This window comes from Poromitra crassiceps, assembly GCF_964638095.1.
Source record: "Poromitra crassiceps genome assembly, chromosome: 27".
Classification (NCBI taxonomy): domain Eukaryota; kingdom Metazoa; phylum Chordata; class Actinopteri; order Beryciformes; family Melamphaidae; genus Poromitra; species Poromitra crassiceps.
The window spans coordinates 12,234,103-12,254,942 of NC_139650.1; the positions used below are offsets into that span (position 1 = coordinate 12,234,103).

Sequence of the window (20,840 nt, forward strand, 5' to 3'; positions counted from 1 at the left end):
AGCTCTGAGTGTGCTGGACTGGTGCCTTAGCTCTGAGTGTGCTGGACTGGTGCCTTAGCTCTGAGTGTGCTGGAAGTCACCGAAGTTCATAGGAGGAGAAACAACCGTGCTTTATTATCTGTCTCTTTTATCTATTGTCTTGCTTTCTTTTGGCATAGTGTCACATAACAAGATGTCCTCTAAAGAGCAGGGATTCCCAAAGTGTGGGCCGCGGCCCACTAGTGGGCCGTGGAGGTACTGCAGGTGGGCCGCGAGTGGTCTGCCAACACTCCCGAATTTCATGTGACCAATCAAATGGCTGTAGCAGGGTCATTTTAAAGCAATGGAGATCCTGTTATCAGAAGAAAGTAGAAGACCTAAGGCAGCTATTTGTACCAAGTACAATAGCTGTTGGGAAGGGGGCTAAATCACGCTCCAAACGCAGGTTACATTTGGGCGAGGGAAAACTATTTCAAAGCGGTCCCTTGCAAAGGCGTAGGTTTGATTTGTAAAGTGGTGGGGACATTTGGAAGGGGGTCCACATTCCTGTGTACATTTTAAAGTAAAATACATCAATCTGGTGCATTTTGAGAGCAAAATGAAGAGGCTAGATCTATGAAGAACTGCACACATCACATTCATCTCCTCTTTATTATTTTATTAAATCAGAGGTGCCCAAATTCTTTTGTATGAAGGGCCAAAAATGTATCTGGATGGAGGCCAAAAATAAATGTTGTTACGTGAAATTACATTAGATTAAAATGTATTATAATTTAGAGACAATTTACATTCTAAATCAAAAATTCTCAAAATAATAAAAATGTTATTAGAACTTTTATTATAAACGTATATTAAAATGTTTTTGTATGTGGATGGATTATTATTTTCCCTTATGCCCAAATTCACATGCTCTGTTAATGAAATAAAAAATATATACGGTAGGCTAATAAAAAAACCCATAGGGAAATACATCATCTTCTGGTGTGTTGATCAGAGTTGTGATTAAAGGATTGGGTCGGCCCCGGAAGATTTTCACATTTTAAAGTGGGCTGGGGCCTCCTTCAGTTTGGGAAGCGCTGCTCTAAGGCTATACAGTTCATATCTATGGTTATGATATGGTTTCACTAGTCTTATGGGAATACACAGTATTCAAAACTGTAACCAATCTTTCTGACGTACAGCAATGAGCTTGCTTCCCAAAACATCTGCATAGTCCTTTAATAACTCAAGTATTAACTAGAGCTGCAGCCTGCAACGATAATCTATGATTTAGTTGTTAACTATTAAATTAATCGGCAACTATGTTGATCATCGATTAATTGGTTTGAGTATTTTTTTAAGGGAAAGAAAAGTCCAATTTCTCTGATTCCAGCATCATGTATGGTAATATATTATCTGGTTTCTTTACTCTGCTATGACAGTAAACTGAATATCTTTGGGTTGTTGACAAAACAAGACATTTGAAGACGTCATCTTGGGCTTTGGGAAGTTTTCTGATATTTCGTAGACCAAACAACTAACCGATGAATCGAGAAAATAACCGACAGATAAATCGACAATGAAAACAATCGTTAGTTGCAGCCCTATTGTGAACCATTCCCTCCCATGTTGTTGTTTTGCAGCGGTCCCGTCTGCGCCGCAGAACGTGATCTCCAGCGTGAACGAGACCTCTCTGATGCTGGAGTGGATGCCTCCGCGGGACTCTGGCGGGCGCGAGGACGTGGTCTTCAACATCATCTGTAAGAGCTGCGGCGGGGGCCGGGGGGGCTGCACGCGCTGCGGGGACAACGTGCAGTTTGTGCCACGTCAGCTGGGCCTCACGGAGCCCCGCGTCTACATCAGCGACCTGCTCGCCCACACGCAGTACACCTTCGAGGTGCAGGCGGTCAACGGGGTGTCGGATCAGAGCCCCTACTCCCCTCAGTACGCCTCGGTCAACATCACCACCAACCAGGCCGGTAAGTGAGCCCACCTGTCTTTTCCTACACATTAAAGCCCAATTTATGCTTCATCTGCCGACACTTTTGAAACGGTCGCCGACAGAAATGAGGACTTGAGTCGACACTTTCAAGTGTCGGCGAGAGGTGTCTGCTACCTGGTGAAATGTCTAGTGTCGCTGACTACGTCACATAATGTCGCGCAAGTGTGATTGGCTATATAGACGGGCACGCGCTTGACTTCCTTGTTTTAGTTTTCGCTGAAATGAAATGAACGTGTCCCCGCTATTTTTATCAGTCCTTGATGTATGACTTCGTGAAAATCACAAAGAACACCGTGACCAACTTCCCAGAGAGAGAGGAGGTGAGTTGTGTGGTTGTGTGTCGTTATACGCGGCTGCAGTTACATCTTGCCTCCGACGTGGGTTCACTGACAGCATTCCCTCTCTTGGCTGTCTGCACTAGTTCTCTGCCTCCCTCTGTCTATAGCGTCACGTGACCGTTGAGCCGAGGAGAGAAGCATAAATGCAGCAACATGAGCGACACTTTCTTTTTCGTTTGCGACCATGTGCTGAGAGACACTTTCTAATAAGTATAAATTAAGCTTAAGGTTTCCTACATGGTCGATATCTCGCTCTCTTCTCCTCTTCTTTAAAGGAGCAGTTCACCCAAAAATTTAAATTGCCGATGGAAGGACGAAGGAAGGTTTTTTTTAGTCCACAAAACAGTCTCAGAGTTTCACAGCAGAAAACTGTTGCAGCATTCTCCTAAACAATTAAAGTGGATGGTGACTAGCTTTCAAACATAAAAAAAATCCTCCATACTGCAAAACATGAAACAGTAACCAGGATACTAGTACTTATCATATATGCAGGGATATGAATAACCAGATTTCTCTGTGTTCCATGTAAACGCCATATCCCGAATAGGATCAAAACCAGGATAAGCCTCATAACCGGGATACTCAAGTCTTGAATGACGGAATTTTCATTTTTGGGTGAACTGTTGCTTTAATCATCCCTCGTACTCTCTGTCTCGTCTGCCTCTCTCTCTCTCTCTCTCTCTCTCTCTCTCTCTCTCTCTATCTCTCTCTCTCTCTCTCTCTCTCTCTTCTGTCTATGTCTGTGCTGTGCCCTTCTCCTCCTGTCCTGTACAGTACCTCTCCATCACTCTCATTCTTCTTCTCCTCCTGTCCTGTACAGTACCTCTCCATCACTCTCATTCTTCTTCTTCTCCTGTCCTGCACAGTACCTCTCTATCACTCTCATTCTTCTTCTCCTGTCCTGTACAGTACCTCTCCATCACTCTCATTCTTCTCCTCCTGTCCTGTACAGTACCTCTCCATCACTCTCATTCTTCTTCTCCTCCTGTCCTGTACAGTACCTCTCCATCACTCTCATTCTTCTTCTTCTCCTGTCCTGCACAGTACCTCTCTATCACTCTCATTCTTCTTCTCCTGTCCTGTACAGTACCTCTCCATCACTCTCATTCTTCTTCTCCTGTCCTGTACAGTACCTCTCCATCACTCTCATTCTTCTTCTCCTCCTGTCCTGCACAGTACCTCTCCATCACTCTCATTCTTCTTCTCCTGTCCTGCACAGTACCTCTCCATCACTCTCATTCTTCTTCTCCTGTCCTGTACAGTACCTCTCCATCACTCTCATTCTTCTTCTCCTGTCCTGTACAGTACCTCTCCATCACTCTCATTCTTCTTCTCCTGTCCTGTACAGTACCTCTCCATCACTCTCATTCTTCTTCTCCTGTCCTGTACAGTACCTCTCCATCACTCTCATTCTTCTTCTCCTCCTGTCCTGTACAGTACCTCTCCATCACTCTCATTCTTCTTCTCCTGTCCTGCACAGTACCTCTCCATCACTCTCATTCTTCTTCTCCTGTCCTGTACAGTACCTCTCCATCACTCTCATTCTTCTTCTCCTGTCCTGTACAGTACCTCTCCATCACTCTCATTCTTCTTCTCCTGTCCTGTACAGTACCTCTCTATCACTCTCATTCTTCTTCTCCTGTCCTGTACAGTACCTCTCCATCACTCTCATTCTTCTTCTTCTCCTGTCCTGCACAGTACCTCTCCATCACTCTCATTCTTCTTCTCCTCCTGTCCTGTACAGTACCTCTCCATCACTCTCATTCTTCTTCTCCTGTCCTGCACAGTACCTCTCCATCACTCTCATTCTTCTTCTCCTGTCCTGCACAGTACCTCTCCATCACTCTCATTCTTCTTCTCCTGTCCTGTACAGTACCTCTCCATCACTCTCATTCTTCTTCTCCTGTCCTGTACAGTACCTCTCCATCACTCTCATTCTTCTCCTCCTGTCCTGTACAGTACCTCTCCATCACTCTCATTCTTCTTCTCCTGCCCTGTACAGTACCTCTCCATCACTCTCATTCTTCTTCTCCTGCCCTGTACAGTACCTCTCCATCACTCTCATTCTTCTTCTCCTGTCCTGTACAGTACCTCTCCATCACTCTCATTCTTCTTCTCCTGTCCTGTACAGTACCTCTCCATCACTCTCATTCTTCTTCTCCTGTCCTGTACAGTACCTCTCCATCACTCTCATTCTTCTTCTCCTGTCCTGTACAGTACCTCTCCATCACTCTCATTCTTCTTCTTCTCCTGTCCTGTACAGTACCTCTCCATCACTCTCATTCTTCTTCTCCTGTCCTGTACAGTACCTCTCCATCACTCTCATTCTTCTTCTCCTGTCCTGTACAGTACCTCTCCATCACTCTCATTCTTCTTCTCCTCCTGTACAGTACCTCTCCATCACTCTCATTCTTCTTCTCCTGTCCTGCACAGTACCTCTCCATCACTCTCATTCTTCTTCTCCTGTCCTGTACAGTACCTCTCCATCACTCTCATTCTTCTTCTCCTCCTGTCCTGCACAGTACCTCTCCATCACTCTCATTCTTCTTCTCCTGTCCTGTACAGTACCTCTCCATCACTCTCATTCTTCTTCTCCTGTCCTGTACAGTACCTCTCCATCACTCTCATTCTTCTTCTCCTCCTGTACAGTACCTCTCCATCACTCTCATTCTTCTTCTCCTGTCCTGCACAGTACCTCTCCATCACTCTCATTCTTCTTCTCCTGTCCTGTACAGTACCTCTCCATCACTCTCATTCTTCTTCTCCTCCTGTCCTGTACAGTACCTCTCCATCACTCTCATTCTTCTTCTCCTCCTGTCCTGTACAGTACCTCTCCATCACTCTCATTCTTCTTCTCCTCCTGTACAGTACCTCTCCATCACTCTCATTCTTCTTCTCCTGTCCTGCACAGTACCTCTCCATCACTCTCATTCTTCTTCTTCTCCTGTCCTGCACAGTACCTCTCCATCACTCTCATTCTTCTTCTCCTGTCCTGCACAGTACCTCTCCATCACTCTCATTCTTCTTCTTCTCCTGTCCTGCACAGTACCTCTCCATCACTCTCATTCTTCTTCTCCTGTCCTGTACAGTACCTCTCCATCACTCTCATTCTTCTTCTCCTGTCCTGTACAGTACCTCTCCATCACTCTCATTCTTCTTCTCCTGTCCTGTACAGTACCTCTCCATCACTCTCATTCTTGTACAAGCACATCATGCACAGTACACGGCTATACGCACCCCCACCACTAGGTGCGTATCTCTCCTCTCTGCTATGGTGATGTATGCAGATGAGGAGCTCTGGAATGGGAGGGAGAGAGCCATTGATGATGTGACAGACAGGATGTGATGGCCTGCTGGTCCTCACCATGTGACCTCATCACCATGTTTTTTTCAGACAGCGAGCTGGAACCAGGGTAGCCCCGCCCCCTTCCCCGCTCCCTCCACTCCATCTAGTGATTACTGCCTGAACATATCAACCTCTATTCTCATCCACCCACTTGGCTCTAGTGTTACATCTAAGCCCATAAAGCCTGTGGAAATAGATCCCAAATCCAGCGTGTTATATATATATATATACTGTATATATGTATGCACATTCTATGTATGGGCTACTTTGTAAACTAAAACGCTAATTCAGAGATTAGTAAGAGGCCAGTATCTTGCCAGCATGTTATGAGGCCTAATGCAAAACAGGTTGCTTTGGTGATTGGGGTAACATTTTAATCTTTAGGATCTTCTCGAAATGTACCCCCAAAATCTCCCTCCGATCTCTCCTCCACAGCCATTGGAGCTGAGCATGTTTTCCACTGTGTGATTGCGGTTGAAGTCGGCCGCGCCTCTAATTATTTCACCGAGGCAGCAGCATTGATTTGCTCTTTAATTGTCTCGATGAGACGCATCATTTGGCGTGCCAAGCTCCTCTCCCCCGAGCCCTGATGAGCCAGGGGGGAGGGGCCAAGCTCCTCTCCCCCGAGCCCTGATGAGCCAGGGGGGAGGGGCCAAGCTCCTCTCCCCCGAGCCCTGATGAGCCAGGGGGGAGGGGCCAAGCTCCTCTCCCCCGAGCCCTGATGAGCCGGGGGGGAGGGGCCAAGCTCCTCTCCCCCGAGTCCTGATGAGCCGAGGGGGAGGGGCCAAGCTCCTCTCCCCCGAGTCCTGATGAGCTGAGGGGGAGGGGCCAAGCCCCCCTCCCCCGAGTCCTGATGAGCCGGGGGGGAGGGGGAGGGGCCAAGCTCCAGGGGGGGGGGGGGGGGGGGTGCAGGCCGGGCTTTATCTCCTCACCAGCTTTGTGTGCTGTAGCTGTTGGCAACATATGTAAGTGCCTGTCAACTTTCATCATCCATCATTCTCCTCGGTACGTATGTACGTACCGTATGTACGGTCCATCCATCCATCCATCCCCCCTGTACGCTAACCTGACACTGCCAGATGGGGGCGCTATTGTTTTCACAAGCAGCGTCGGGTAACCTGTACGATGAGCATTTATTGAATTAGACATATTGAGTTTTGTTCAACTATACTCTCTCCGTCTCTGATTACTTCTAGGGATGTGCGCGACTACTCGGGTTAAACGTTTAAATGTCTGCTACCTCGCTAGTCGGCACCAGAAATACTAGTCGGTTAAACTGAGAATTAAATGATGTGACGTTTTGAAATGCCAGTTAGATGTTGCGTCTACATGTAAACATAGCCACCCACTAGCAGCAGATAGGTGGTATTTGGATCTGGACATTTGAATATGGTTGTATGTACTGTAGGCTGCGTCAGATAAAACTGGCATATAACCACTCGACCAGAGGAATAGCAATGCGTAACCAGGTTCAGAACAGGCAAGTTGACATTAACCTGCAAGGACAGCAGGCTGCTGGTGCTAGCACGGCTAGCTAGCCACACTCCAATATGTCATCATTTACTGAACCAACCTACAGATGCTGTGATCCCGCTCGGTCTGAAGAGATAACAGAACTCACCACGGTAATGAACGACTGTGCAAGATATGCTTCCACTAATAATAAAGGGAGCAAGTGCCACACAAGATGTGGTTATTGAAACCATAAGTAACCATTTCAAATGGCTCTTAAATATATATTTTTTCCATTTTAACCTTATACTGTAGATTAAATTCTACTAAATTTTGGCTGTTTTCTGTGTTTTCTTACTTTTAGTCTAGTCTAGTTTAGTCTAAGGGACTGTTCGTTATTTATGAGAGGGGGGTATGGTGCAGAAAGGGGGAGGGGTATCAAATATTTTTTTGAGTACTGGGGAGGGACTTGTGTTTTTTGTTTTGGCTTTAGGGAGGGTTATACAACTTTCATTTTTTGTATTTTGTATATATTTTTAAATTTTTCGTTCCAAAATTCGTGTTTACTCCCCTATTTATATCTATGGTTTACCTGTATGGTGACTGGACTCCGCTCCAGACCGCTCGCCGCTCGATACAGATTTCACCCGCTCGCACTCACCGCTCCGCTCCGCTCAAAAGAATAAAAGAGATAAAAAGGCCAGGGTGTTTTAATTTGCGTTTAAACGCCTGGGCAATGGGCATTGCTCACTACAAATAACATGAGCTCTGCAGAGTCGGCTGCATGCTCGTTTCTCTTCTTCTCTCTCGCAGCAGCTGGCAAGAAAATAGTGGGCGTGCACACGAAGTAAGCCAAGTCTTATTGGAGGCTGGAGCGGACATCACAGTGCATCAGTGTCACTCATCCAAATAACGTTAAATCTGCAAGGGATATATATAGCACCTGGATTACATGTTTCACATAGGGTTGTGTTTTGATTTTTATTGTTTTATTTTGTCCAATATTGAAATGTTCTACAATTGCATGTTGTGCTAACATAAACATTATTTATATCTACCACTTAGCCTATTTAGGCTGATTTGGTTGCTATTTCTTGTCAATGTATTACCCTCAATGCATGCTGGGAGATTTCACATGTGGCTCAATTAGCCACGCACCGATGCATTCTGTTTCGAACATGTTGTGATTGAAACTGGAGCGGGACTGAGCGGTACTGAGCGGGTGATCGGCTTTATAACTAGGAGATGAGGCCGTTATTGGGCTGGGTACTAAACGTTATATGCCCCCCGCCCCCTCTCTCCCCCGATGTCATAGGGCGCTATCAAACGTAGCCAAATCATCAGAAAACATGTGAATATGATCAAGTTTGGTGTGAATATGATAAAGTGTGGTTATTTATGGTGGAGGGAGGGTCATGCATTTATCTCCAGTCACTCAGGGAGGGACATGGAAAAATATTTATAGATCTGGGGAGGGTGAAGGAAAAAAATGAAAACAAAGTCACCCCTGCACCATACCCCTCCACTCTCATAAATAACGGACTGTCCCTAAATACATTTTTGTGTTTAATCGTCAGTTAAATTAGTCGCCATGAACATCCCGAATCACTTCCTACTGAAATTCTATTGTCCAGACTCCCACAGATAAGGGGTCGAAAAGGAAGGGTGTGCAAGTTGGCTGAACACATTTAAAAGACCAGGAAACTGTGGATTTCTGCACTTAAATGGAGCCATTGTACAGCACGCTGCAGCGTTTACGGAGATGTGTTTTTGCGTAAAAGTGTCGTATAGCAGCGCTCGTTTACAACGGCTGAAACCCTCTAAGTCATACTCAAACGGGGCCCTTTATTCAAACAGCGAGGCCTTTTTATTGTCTGTTTGGATTTGACTCAGTGGTGTGGTGGCTTAATGAGGGCCTGTGAGTGCAGTAAAGCGTTGTAATGAGGCCCTTTCTCACTGGCCCACAATAAGTCTGCCACCTCCACCCCTCGCCTGCTCGGCCTCCCTCGCCGTGGGGTCCCGGCGGAAATTGGGGGTCTCCGCGCCCTCTCCACTGAAGTGCCCGTCACATTGGATTAGCCAGCGAGAGGTCCCGTCAGAGGGAGCTGTGAAAAGGACTGAACTCTTGGCTCCGCTCCGCTCCGCTCCCACCTCCCCCCCCCCCCTCCCTCACCCTGCATGCAGAGCCAGGCTCACTCCTGGGACGGGCCAGTAGTGCAGTTCTGCAGCGCCGGGCTCCAGGCAGGGCCGGGGTCACCGGGACCAGGAGCCCATAATTGGGTCTGGTTTGTCAGGCTCGGAGGTTACATAAACATCATGTCACCCTCAATTACCCCAGGAGGTTCTGCGCCTCGCTCTTACATTGAGAATGAGAGAGAGAGATGGAGAAAAAAATGAAAAAGAGTGTGTATATGAAATTGTGCGTGCACATGTGTGCGTTAATCAGTAAGGGTGGGAATAACCAGAGGCGGCACGATACGATATTATCACAATACTTTAGTCACGATATATTATTTTGCAATTATAAATATTTTGCGATATGAGTGAGTGCAATAACATAAATTGCGATATATTACATTTTTTCAACTGCAGATTACGTCCCCAAAGGAAAACCCATAGGTAGGATTTAGGGGTGCACTGCAAATCACAAGGCTGCACAATATGACGTTATCGCAATACCTAAGTCACAACACAATATGATTGCGATTTTAAAAGACTAGGCTCGCCCACTGGGCGGCCTCGCCCGCCCGGCATCTCGCCCGCTGCGCGGGCTCACTGATCGCATCACAATTGCTCGAGTGACCGTCACTGATCACATCATGGAGTGCTCGAGTGACATCACTCGGCGCACAATTGCTCAACTTTGCATCACTGATGACATCAATGGGTGATTGATACAATATTGCTAAATATCGGGAGGCGATGCCGTATGGATTCTCAACACCAGCCTACTAATCAGTCACTTAGCAGGCTAGCGTGCGGCCAGGCTGTTCCCTGAAGGCAACAAAGAACTCAATTGGAAGTGACTGGTGTGAGAGTGTCTCTGCTTTGTCGTGCGGATGGCTGCCATCCTAAGCTGGGACGTGTCGTCGTGTGAAGGACGGTTGGTTGGATGAGAAGGGTGTCAGAGATGAGAGCAGAACTTCTTACTTTCCACCCAAGCAAGCACCCACCACCACACACAGGCTGCATCCTCTCACTCTGTAGGTGGCTGGAGACACTGGTTGTGTCTGTAATGCAAGGAAGCTTAATATCATCTAGTTACCTAACTAGATGATTGTTATCTCATTTTAATATAGGTGATTAAAAAATTGTTTCAGACGTCCTCATTCTTGAAGGTAGCATCGCACGCGACAGGTCGCACTGGTGCTGTTTCCATTGAATAGACAGACCTTTTCTGACCAAGCTTGATGAAGTTGTTTCCCAAAGCATTTGGCAATAAATGAGTATAAAACTGCATGGCTGATGGCTGTTTTCTCTAACGTTATTATAATCCAAATAGGTCGATCCTTCACAGGCGAACGTTTCATTGTTTTTACACTTTTAATTTGAAGGCGAAAAAGGGAAATGGTACGTGTGAAATGATAGAATTGACAGACCGGTGTCAATTCAATCTACTCAAACCATTTCTCGTTTCAGCCTTCAAATTAAAAGCGTGAAACCAAGCTAACTTGGAACGTTGCATTTGACAAACAAATTGGTAACGTTAGTTAAGCAATGACAGCTTGTCATTTAATAAAGCACAGTTAAAATGAACTCCACTTACACTTGAAGGTCTGCCATGCTGTTATCCTCCTGGCTGTACAGTGTAGTCCTGCTTTGGGGCACGCGGAGCGGGTTTTCTAAACTAACGTTAACGTTAGCTAGCAACCTAACTAGCCGGCTGCTGTCCACAACAGAGTCAGGTAAGATGCTTCCTACTATTGTTCAAAAGTGACTTTCCTGACACTGTACAAACATCTGACTGCACTGAAATTAAGTAAAGGTTGACGTTATTGACTATTCTAGAATAAAAATGAAAAGAAAGTGACAGATGTTTGTTATTTAGCCAATGTTGTTTCACTTTTTTCTGATGCGATCAGCTTTGTGGGCGTCGCCATTAGGGGCTCGCTCGGGCTCGCTTCGTTCTTCTTCGTCGATTGCAAGGGGGCGCAAGGTATCATGGGATATCCTAACAAAACAAAGGTACCATGCTATGGTTCCTCGAAAATTATCCATAACCAGGTACCTAGAAAGGTTGCAAATTCAGTGAACTTATGTATCAAACTGGTTTCAGACAGCCTAATTACAACTTCTTACCTAGAAATGCCACCTATAAAGCTCGTTCACTTGAGAATCAGACAGGCCCACTGCCTCTGTGATAAAGGACATGATTGTAGGTGGCTGGAGACACTTCCTCTGTGATAAAGGACATGATGATTGTAGGTGGCTGGAGACACTTCCTCTGTGATAAAGGACATGATTGTAGGTGGCTGGAGACACTTCCTCTGTGATAAAGGACATGATGATTGTAGGTGGCTGGAGACACTTCCTCTGTGATAAAGGACATGATTGTAGGTGGCTGGAGACACTTCCTCTGTGATAAAGGACATGATGATTGTAGGTGGCTGGAGACACTTCCTCTGTGATAAAGGACATGATTGTAGGTGGCTGGAGACACTTCCTCTGTGATAAAGGACATGATTGTAGGTGGCTGGAGACACTTCCTCTGTGATAAAGGACATGATGATTGTAGGTGGCTGGAGACACTTCCTCTGTGATAAAGGACATGATTGTAGGTGGCTGGAGACACTTCCTCTGTGATAAAGGACATGATTGTAAGTGGCTGGAGACACTTCCTCTGTGATAAAGGACATGATTGTAGGTGGCTGGAGACACTTCCTCTGTGATAAAGGACATGATTGTAGGTGGCTGGAGACACTTCCTCTGTGATAAAGGACATGATGATTGTAGGTAGCTGGAGACACTTCCTCTGTGTTAATGGACATGATTGTAGGTGGCTGGAGACACTTCCTCTGTGATAAAGGACATGATTGTAGGTGGCTGGAGACACTTCCTCTGTGATAAAGGACATGATGATTGTAGGTGGCTGGAGACACTTCCTCTGTGATAAAGGACATGATTGTAGGTGGCTGGAGACACTTCCTCTGTGATAAAGGACATGATTGTAGGTGGCTGGAGACACTTCCTCTGTGATAAAGGACATGATGATTGTAGGTGGCTGGAGACACTTCCTCTGTGATAAAGGACATGATTGTAGGTGGCTGGAGACACTTCCTCTGTGATAAAGGACATGATTGTAAGTGGCTGGAGACACTTCCTCTGTGATAAAGGACATGATTGTAGGTGGCTGGAGACACTTCCTCTGTGATAAAGGACATGATTGTAGGTGGCTGGAGACACTTCCTCTGTGATAAAGGACATGATGATTGTAGGTAGCTGGAGACACTTCCTCTGTGTTAATGGACATGATTGTAGGTGGCTGGAGACACTTCCTCTGTGATAAAGGACATGATTGTAGGTGGCTGGAGACACTTCCTCTGTGATAAAGGACATGATGATTGTAGGTGGCTGGAGACACTTCCTCTGTGTTAAAGGACATGATTGTAGGTGGCTGGAGACACTTCCTCTGTGATGAAGGACATGATGATTGTAGGTGGCTGGAGACACTTCCTCTGTGATGAAGGACGTGATGATTGCTGTGGAAAGTACAGCGCTTGATGACATACTGTAATGCAGCCACACAAAAGGAGAAGCCGAGCTGAATGGATTTGGGGCCTGAGTGACTAATTCTCCAAAACTCCAATTGTGCGGAATATGCCACGGCCTTGATGCGTCTCCAAATCTTTTTTTTTATTAAAATGAGTCACAAGCAAAGCCATCTACTTTGGGTTTGCTACTCTCTGTGTGACATTACATGAGTTGAGAGAGAGAGAGAGAGAGACAGAGAGAGAGAGAGAGAGAGAGAGAGAGAGAGAGAGAGAGAGAGAGAGAGAGAGAGATGCTTTTTGTTGGGGGTTGACCATAGGCTGTCTGTGTGTGAGAGCTGTTACAATGATTTAAGCAGGTCTGACAGGCGAGAGAGTGCTGACAACACTAGCCTCACATAACCAGGCACACAACTCACCCACTGACGTAGGAGCCTGCAGTCGTATGGCAACACCACAGGGGAGGGGGAGGGGGGGGGGGGGCAATATAAATGTAATATAATAATATTAAATTTATATTACACCCATTCCCGTGTGTAAAATATTATATTTATTATTATACTGTATTGCTACACCACAGAAAATATCCATCACAACACGTCATGCACTCTACTATTGAGTCATCTTATTTCTCTCAAAACAAATATAGAAATCAGTCTGTTGGGTAAAATAATTTCACTTTTTTTCCGGAATGAAAATCAACTTATTGTCAGAAGAACCATGGCTCCTGCACTGCATTGCTGGCTTGCTGGGGGAAGCTAAGCAGATCTGGCTGTGGTTAGTACTTGGATGGGAGACTTCTTGGTGCTGGAAGTGGTGTTGGAGGACCAGCGGGAGGTGCTCTTCCCTCTGGTCTCATGAATAATATCCCCATCCCCAATGCCCCAGGGCAGAGACAGCAGGGACTCTGTCCTGTGAGTGAGCACTGTCCTTCGGATGAGACGTTAAACCGAGTTCCTGACTCTCTGTGGTCAATAAAGATCCCTATCAGCACTCTTCACAAGAGTAGGGGTGTAACCCCGCTGCCCTGGGGGATGTAACCCTGGTGCCCTGGGGGATGTAACCCCGCTGCCCTGGGGGATGTAACCCCGGTGCCCTGGGGGATGTAACCCTGGTGCCCTGGGGGGTGTAACCCCGCTGCCCTGGGGGATGTAACCCTGGTGCCCTGGGGGGTGTAACCCTGGTGCCCTGGGGGATGTAACCCTGGTGCCCTGGGGGATGTAACCCTGGTGCCCTGGGGGATGTAACCCCGCTGCCCTGGGGGATGTAACCCCGCTGCCCTGGGGGATGTAACCCCGCTGCCCTGGGGGATGTAACCCCGCTGCCATGGGGGATGTAACCCCGCTGCCATGGGGGATGTAACCCCGCTGCCCTGGGGGATGTAACCCCGGTGCCCTGGGGGATGTAACCCCGGTGCCCTGGGGGGATGTAACCCTGGTGCCCTGGGGGATGTAACCCTGGTGCCCTGGGGGATGTAACCCTGGTGCCCTGGGGGATGTAACCCTGGTGCCCTGGGGGATGTAACCCTGGTGCCCTGGGGGATGTAACCCCGGTGCCCTGGGCGATGTAACCCTGGTGCCCTGGGGGATGTAACCCCGGTGCCCTGGGGGATGTAACCCTGGTGCCCTAAGGGATGTAACCCCGGTGCCCTGGCTAAATTCCCACACAAGCCTTCTTTCCATCATGGCCATCTAATTATCCTTCATTATCTAATTGGCTCTCCTCCCACATGATAGCTGATGTGTGCTGAGCATTCTGGCTCAAACTGGCTGCCGTGCATCACAGAGGTGGCTGCTCCACATCGGTGGTGGATGAGTTGAGTCGTCCCCCCACAATCAATTAACTTATTGAATATTTATGGAATAGCATGACTTTATATTGTGCTAGTGTGAACATTATTCAAGTAGAACGTGCATTGTTCATTTGTGAAATTATCTCAACCTACAGACTTCACTTCTTTCAACGACAAGATTTTAAGATTCATTATTCGACATTAAATTACGTTTTAGTTTAAACAGGAAAGACAGGGGAGACATGTGATGACGTATGGCAGATTCAAACCTGTGATTATGACTTAGCCCTAATGGTATGCTCTACTAGTTGAGCTACCAGGATGCCCCCATATCAACTACAGTGTTTCCCACAGGATTTTGAGTATTTGTGGTGGGGGACCGCAGACCCCCTAGGGGGGTGCGAGGGCATGCCCCCCTGCAAGATTTTTTTAAAACATTTTAAAGTAAAATCCCCTGCGAGATTTTTTTAAAACATTTTAAAGTAAAATGCATGAATTTGGTGTACTTTGAGAAAGCTTAAGAGCAAAATTAAAAGGCTAGATCTATGAAGAACATGTCATCATTACTGTGCTGTGGGTTTACAATGACAAACTAAATTTCTCCCTATAGGTCAGGGATACTCAACTTGCTTTGCCACTTTCGTGAAATGATAGAAGGCGAGGGGCCAGTTAATAAACAAACAATATACATTTTTCTGTAGGATTGTAGTTTTTTTTTTTTTTTTTTTTGGTCAAAATCCTTTTGTGGCGGCCCGCCACACATTCCTTTATGTATGGGAAACACTGAACTACATGCAGTTACTTTGCAGTGTACCTTGGTAAATAGGCAGGATGACCTATAGTGGTTAGTGAGAGCATCCTGTAGCCATCAGGTCTCTCAGGTCTGCCTCTGTTCAATGCAACAGCCACAGTACTAATCCCTGATGAGGTGCACTGATGAGGTGGTCCTACTGTCTGAGCCCTCCTCTGCAACGTGCACATGTGGGGGCATGTGAACACACACACACACACACACACACACACATTCCTGGTTACACTGCATACAATATGGGAATGGTAAAACCATGCTAGATTTGCTTGCCTCGGTTCTATTACCCTATGATTTATCTGGTTTGTGGGACACGAGGAAGCCTTAACAAGACTTATTGAGCAAAGGCTGCCTGCTGGAGGCTGTGTTCAGGGAGCAGACTGTGGACACTGACAGACAGATATGAGGGGTCTACTGGAGGCTGTGTTCAGGGAGCAGACTGTGGACACTCACAGACAGATATGAGGGGTCTACTGGAGGCTGTGTTCAGGGAGCAGACTGTGGACACTCACAGACAGATATGAGGGGTCTACTGGAGGCTGTGTTCAGGGAGCAGACTGTGGACACAGGCAGATATAAGGGGTCTACTGGAGGCTGTGTTCAGGGAGCAGACTGTGGACTCAGGCAGATATAAGGGGTCTACTGGAGGCTGTGTTCAGGGAGCAGACTGTGGACACAGGCAGATATGAGGGGTCTACTGGAGGCTGTGTTCAGGGAGCAGACTGTGGACACAGGCAGATATGAGGGGTCTACTGGAGGCTGTGTTCAGGGAGCAGACTGTGGACTCAGGCAGATATGAGGGGTCTACTGGAGGCTGTGTTCAGGGAGCAGACTGTGGACACACACAGACAGATATGAGGGGTCTACTGCAGGCTGTGTTCAAGGAGCAGACTGTGGACTCAGGCAGATATGAGGGGTCTACTGGAGGCTGTGTTCAGGGAGCAGACTGTGGACTCAGGCAGATATAAGGGGTCTACTGCAGGCTGTGTTCAGGGAGCAGACTGTGGACTCAGGCAGATATAAGGGGTCTACTGGAGGCTGTGTTCAGGGAGCAGACTGTGGACTCAGGCAGATATGAGGGGTCTACTGGAGGCTGTGTTCAGGGAGCAGACTGTGGACACAGGCAGATATAAGGGGTCTACTGGAGGCTGTGTTCAGGGAGCAGACTGTGGACACACACAGACAGATATAAGGGGTCTACTGGAGGCTGTGTTCAGGGAGCAGACTGTGGACACAGGCAGATATGAGGGGTCTACTGGAGGCTGTGTTCAGGGAGCAGACTGTGGACACACACAGACAGATATAAGGGGTCTACTGGAGGCTGTGTTCAGGGAGCAGACTGTGGACTCAGGCAGATATAAAGGGTCTACTGGAGGCTGTGTTCAGGGAGCAGACTGTGGACACACACAGATATGAGGGGTCTACTGGAGGCTGTGTTCAGGGAGCAGACTGTGGACACAGGCAGATATGAGGGGTCTACTGGAGGCTGTGTTCAGGGAGCAGACTGTGGACTCAGGCAGATATGAGGGGTCTACTGGAGGCTGTGTTCAGGGAGCAGACTGTGGACACACACAGGCAGATATAAGGGGTCTACTGGAGGCTGTGTTCAAGGAGCAGACTGTGGACACAGGCAGATATGAGGGGTCTACTGGAGGCTGTGTTCAGGGAGCAGACTGTGGACTCAGGCAGATATGAGGGGTCTACTGGAGGCTGTGTTCAGGGAGCAGACTGTGGACTCAGGCAGATATGAGGGGTCTACTGGAGGCTGTGTTCAGGGAGCAGACTGTGGACTCAGGCAGATATAAGGGGTCTACTGGAGGCTGTGTTCAGGGAGCAGACTGTGGACACAGGCAGATATGAGGGGTCTACTGGAGGCTGTGTTCAGGGAGCAGACTGTGGACTCAGGCAGATATGAGGGGTCTACTGGAGGCTGTGTTCAGGGAGCAGACTGTGGACACAGGCAGATATAAGGGGTCTACTGGAGGCTGTGTTCAGGGAGCAGACTGTGGACACACACAGACAGATATAAGGGGTCTACTGGAGGCTGTGTTCAGGGAGCAGACTGTGGACACAGGCAGATATGAGGGGTCTACTGGAGGCTGTGTTCAGGGAGCAGACTGTGGACACACACAGACAGATATAAGGGGTCTACTGGAGGCTGTGTTCAGGGAGCAGACTGTGGACTCAGGCAGATATAAGGGGTCTACTGGAGGCTGTGTTCAGGGAGCAGACTGTGGACTCAGGCAGATATGAGGGGTCTACTGGAGGCTGTGTTCAGGGAGCAGACTGTGGACTCAGGCAGATATGAGGGGTCTACTGGAGGCTGTGTTCAGGGAGCAGACTGTGGACACAGGCAGATATAAGGGGTCTACTGGAGGCTGTGTTCAGGGAGCAGACTGTGGACACACACAGACAGATATAAGGGGTCTACTGGAGGCTGTGTTCAGGGAGCAGACTGTGGACACAGGCAGATATGAGGGGTCTACTGGAGGCTGTGTTGAGGGAGCAGACTGTGGACACACACAGACAGATATAAGGGGTCTACTGGAGGCTGTGTTCAGGGAGCAGACTGTGGACTCAGGCAGATATAAAGGGTCTACTGGAGGCTGTGTTCAGGGAGCAGACTGTGGACACACACAGATATGAGGGGTCTACTGGAGGCTGTGTTCAGGGAGCAGACTGTGGACACAGGCAGATATGAGGGGTCTACTGGAGGCTGTGTTCAGGGAGCAGACTGTGGACTCAGGCAGATATGAGGGGTCTACTGGAGGCTGTGTTCAGGGAGCAGACTGTGGACACACACAGGCAGATATAAGGGGTCTACTGGAGGCTGTGTTCAAGGAGCAGACTGTGGACACAGGCAGATATGAGGGGTCTACTGGAGGCTGTGTTCAGGGAGCAGACTGTGGACTCAGGCAGATATGAGGGGTCTACTGGAGGCTGTGTTCAGGGAGCAGACTGTGGACTCAGGCAGATATGAGGGGTCTACTGGAGGCTGTGTTCAGGGAGCAGACTGTGGACACACACAGATATGAGGGGTCTACTGGAGGCTGTGTTCAGGGAGCAGACTGTGGACTCAGGCAGATATAAGGGGTCTACTGGAGGCTGTGTTCAGGGAGCAGACTGTGGACTCAGGCAGATATGAGGGGTCTACTGGAGGCTGTGTTCAGGGAGCAGACTGTGGACACAGGCAGATATAAGGGGTCTACTGGAGGCTGTGTTCAGGGAGCAGACTGTGGACACAGACAGATATAAGGGGTCTACTGGAGGCTGTGTTCAGGGAGCAGACTGTGGACACAGGCAGATATAAGGGGTCTACTGGAGGCTGTGTTCAGGGAGCAGACTGTGGACACAGGCAGATATAAGGGGTCTACTGGAGGCTGTGTTCAGGGTGCAGACTGTGGACACAGGCAGATATAAGGGGTCTACTGGAGGCTGTCTTCAGGGAGCAGACTGTGGACACAGGCAGATATGAGGGGTCTACTGGAGGCTGTGTTCAGGGAGCAGACTGTGGACTCAGGCAGATATAAGGGGTCTACTGGAGGCTGTGTTCAGGGAGCAGACTGTGGACACAGGCAGATATGAGGGGTCTACTGGAGGCTGTGTTCAGGGAGCAGACTGTGGACACAGGCAGATATAAGGGGTCTACTGGAGGCTGTGTTCAGGGAGCAGACTGTGGACTCAGGGAGATATGAGGGGTCTACTGGAGGCTGTGTTCAGGGAGCAGACTGTGGACACAGGCAGATATAAGGGGTCTACTGGAGGCTGTGTTCAGGGAGCAGACTGTGGACTCAGGGAGATATGAGGGGTCTACTGGAGGCTGTGTTCAGGGAGCAGACTGTGGACTCAGGGAGATATGAGGGGTCTACTGGAGGCTGTGTTCAGGGAGCAGACTGTGGACACAGGCAGATATAAGGGGTCTACTGGAGGCTGTGTTCAGGGAGCAGACTGTGGACACAGGCAGATATGAGGGGTCTACTGGAGGCTGTGTTCAGGGAGCAGACTGTGGACTCATCAGGCAGATATAAGGGGTCTACTCTGGGACACGCCTCTATCCTTTCTTCTCTTACTTCCCCCTCCTGCTTATGATTAATGACTGTTAATCATTCATCGCATTTACCCATTTGTTAATGGAGGGGGGTTGTTAAGGGAGGGGGGTTGTTAAGGGGGGGTTGTTAAGGGAGGGGGGTTGTTAAGGGGGGCAGTCTGATATGTTCTGCTTTACTCAGGCTGGGAGGTAGGAAAGCTGCGACAGAGGAGGGCAGACACAGAGAGAGATCTTTGTGAGCTCTTTGTGGGATTTGATCCTAAACCAACAGGGGTGCATGTGGTTCCAGGTCTTAACCACTACAGCATCTCTGTCATGTGTCATGTGGTTCCAGGTCTTAACTAGGGCCGCCCTCGACCAAAGATGATCCTGGTCGACCAGAAATCGACCACAGCTCCGACCAATCGATTGGTCGAAACGGGGTCTTAAAAAAATAAAATAATAATAATATATATATATTTTTTTTTTGCAGTGTATATTTTTTCTTCTTTTTTGCAGTGTACCAACTACTGAGTGCACTATACCTGATAGCTGATCATTATAAATAAAAGCTAAGAGGAGCGTTCCTAGCTTGTCTTTAGCATAGAAAATTAATTGCACAAAGGTGCTGGCTACTCAAAAAACATTCCCTGTGGACCCTATGAGTGTGACCGCCAGTCATTAGCTAGCATTATACCATAGAACTGCAGGATCAACTTTCACTGCATGCAATCCTCTATTTGAATGCAAGCTATTAATATTCTGCTAGAGAATTCAACATTGCACACAATGCACAGCAGATGAATCAGACCTCCTTATACTCTGGATGTATGCCATTCTGTCGTGGCGGCCATATTACATTCCAGAGGACATCATTGTTTAGGCATTTCATTAACTCAAGGTGAGCCGGGGATTCAGCTCCTAACACTATTCAGAAGCAGAGGGCCTGAATAGGTTTCTTATCAGAAGGACCAGCCGATTGTGAAAGTGAACCACATGACTCCGACTGGGGTGCTGTAATCTGTGCAGTGCACCCCTTTCATCTGGTCTGGAGAAGATTTATCACTTCATTATTGTACAAATTGCCCAGGCCTCACTGTAAGCAGGCCTAGAACCTCGCATTATTATAGTAGTGAGATAGGTAGTAAAATCTTAAAAAATACAGTTTTATTAATTATTATTATTATTTGTATTATTATTATTATGTATTCATTAGCTAGATACTGCTCAATAAAGTTAAACAGTTGATTTGTAGCCTACGACATGACTTTTACCACACCTTGACAATGTTCCATAGGGTGGCGGTATAGAGCAGTGAAGTGCACTTCCAGTTGCAGCTGGCTAACACTGGGAGTGTGTGCACTGTGCCATGTTAAAGAAGAAGACCGCAGTGTGAAGTGATAACAATA

General features: G+C 47.8%; 1 protein-coding gene across 2 annotated transcripts in view; it reads left to right on the forward strand.

Moving 5' to 3' along the window:
• The window catches only part of ephb2b (eph receptor B2b), a gene marked incomplete at both ends in the record, with an annotated part of 318,948 nt that overhangs the window by 234,262 nt on the left and 63,846 nt on the right, over positions 1 to 20,840 (forward strand). For both annotated transcript variants that reach the window (XM_083661661.1, XM_083661662.1), the window contains one exon: positions 1,602 to 1,937. In XM_083661661.1, coding sequence (XP_083517787.1) covers positions 1,602 to 1,937 — 336 coding nt within the window. The remainder of the gene's footprint in view (positions 1 to 1,601; positions 1,938 to 20,840) is intronic.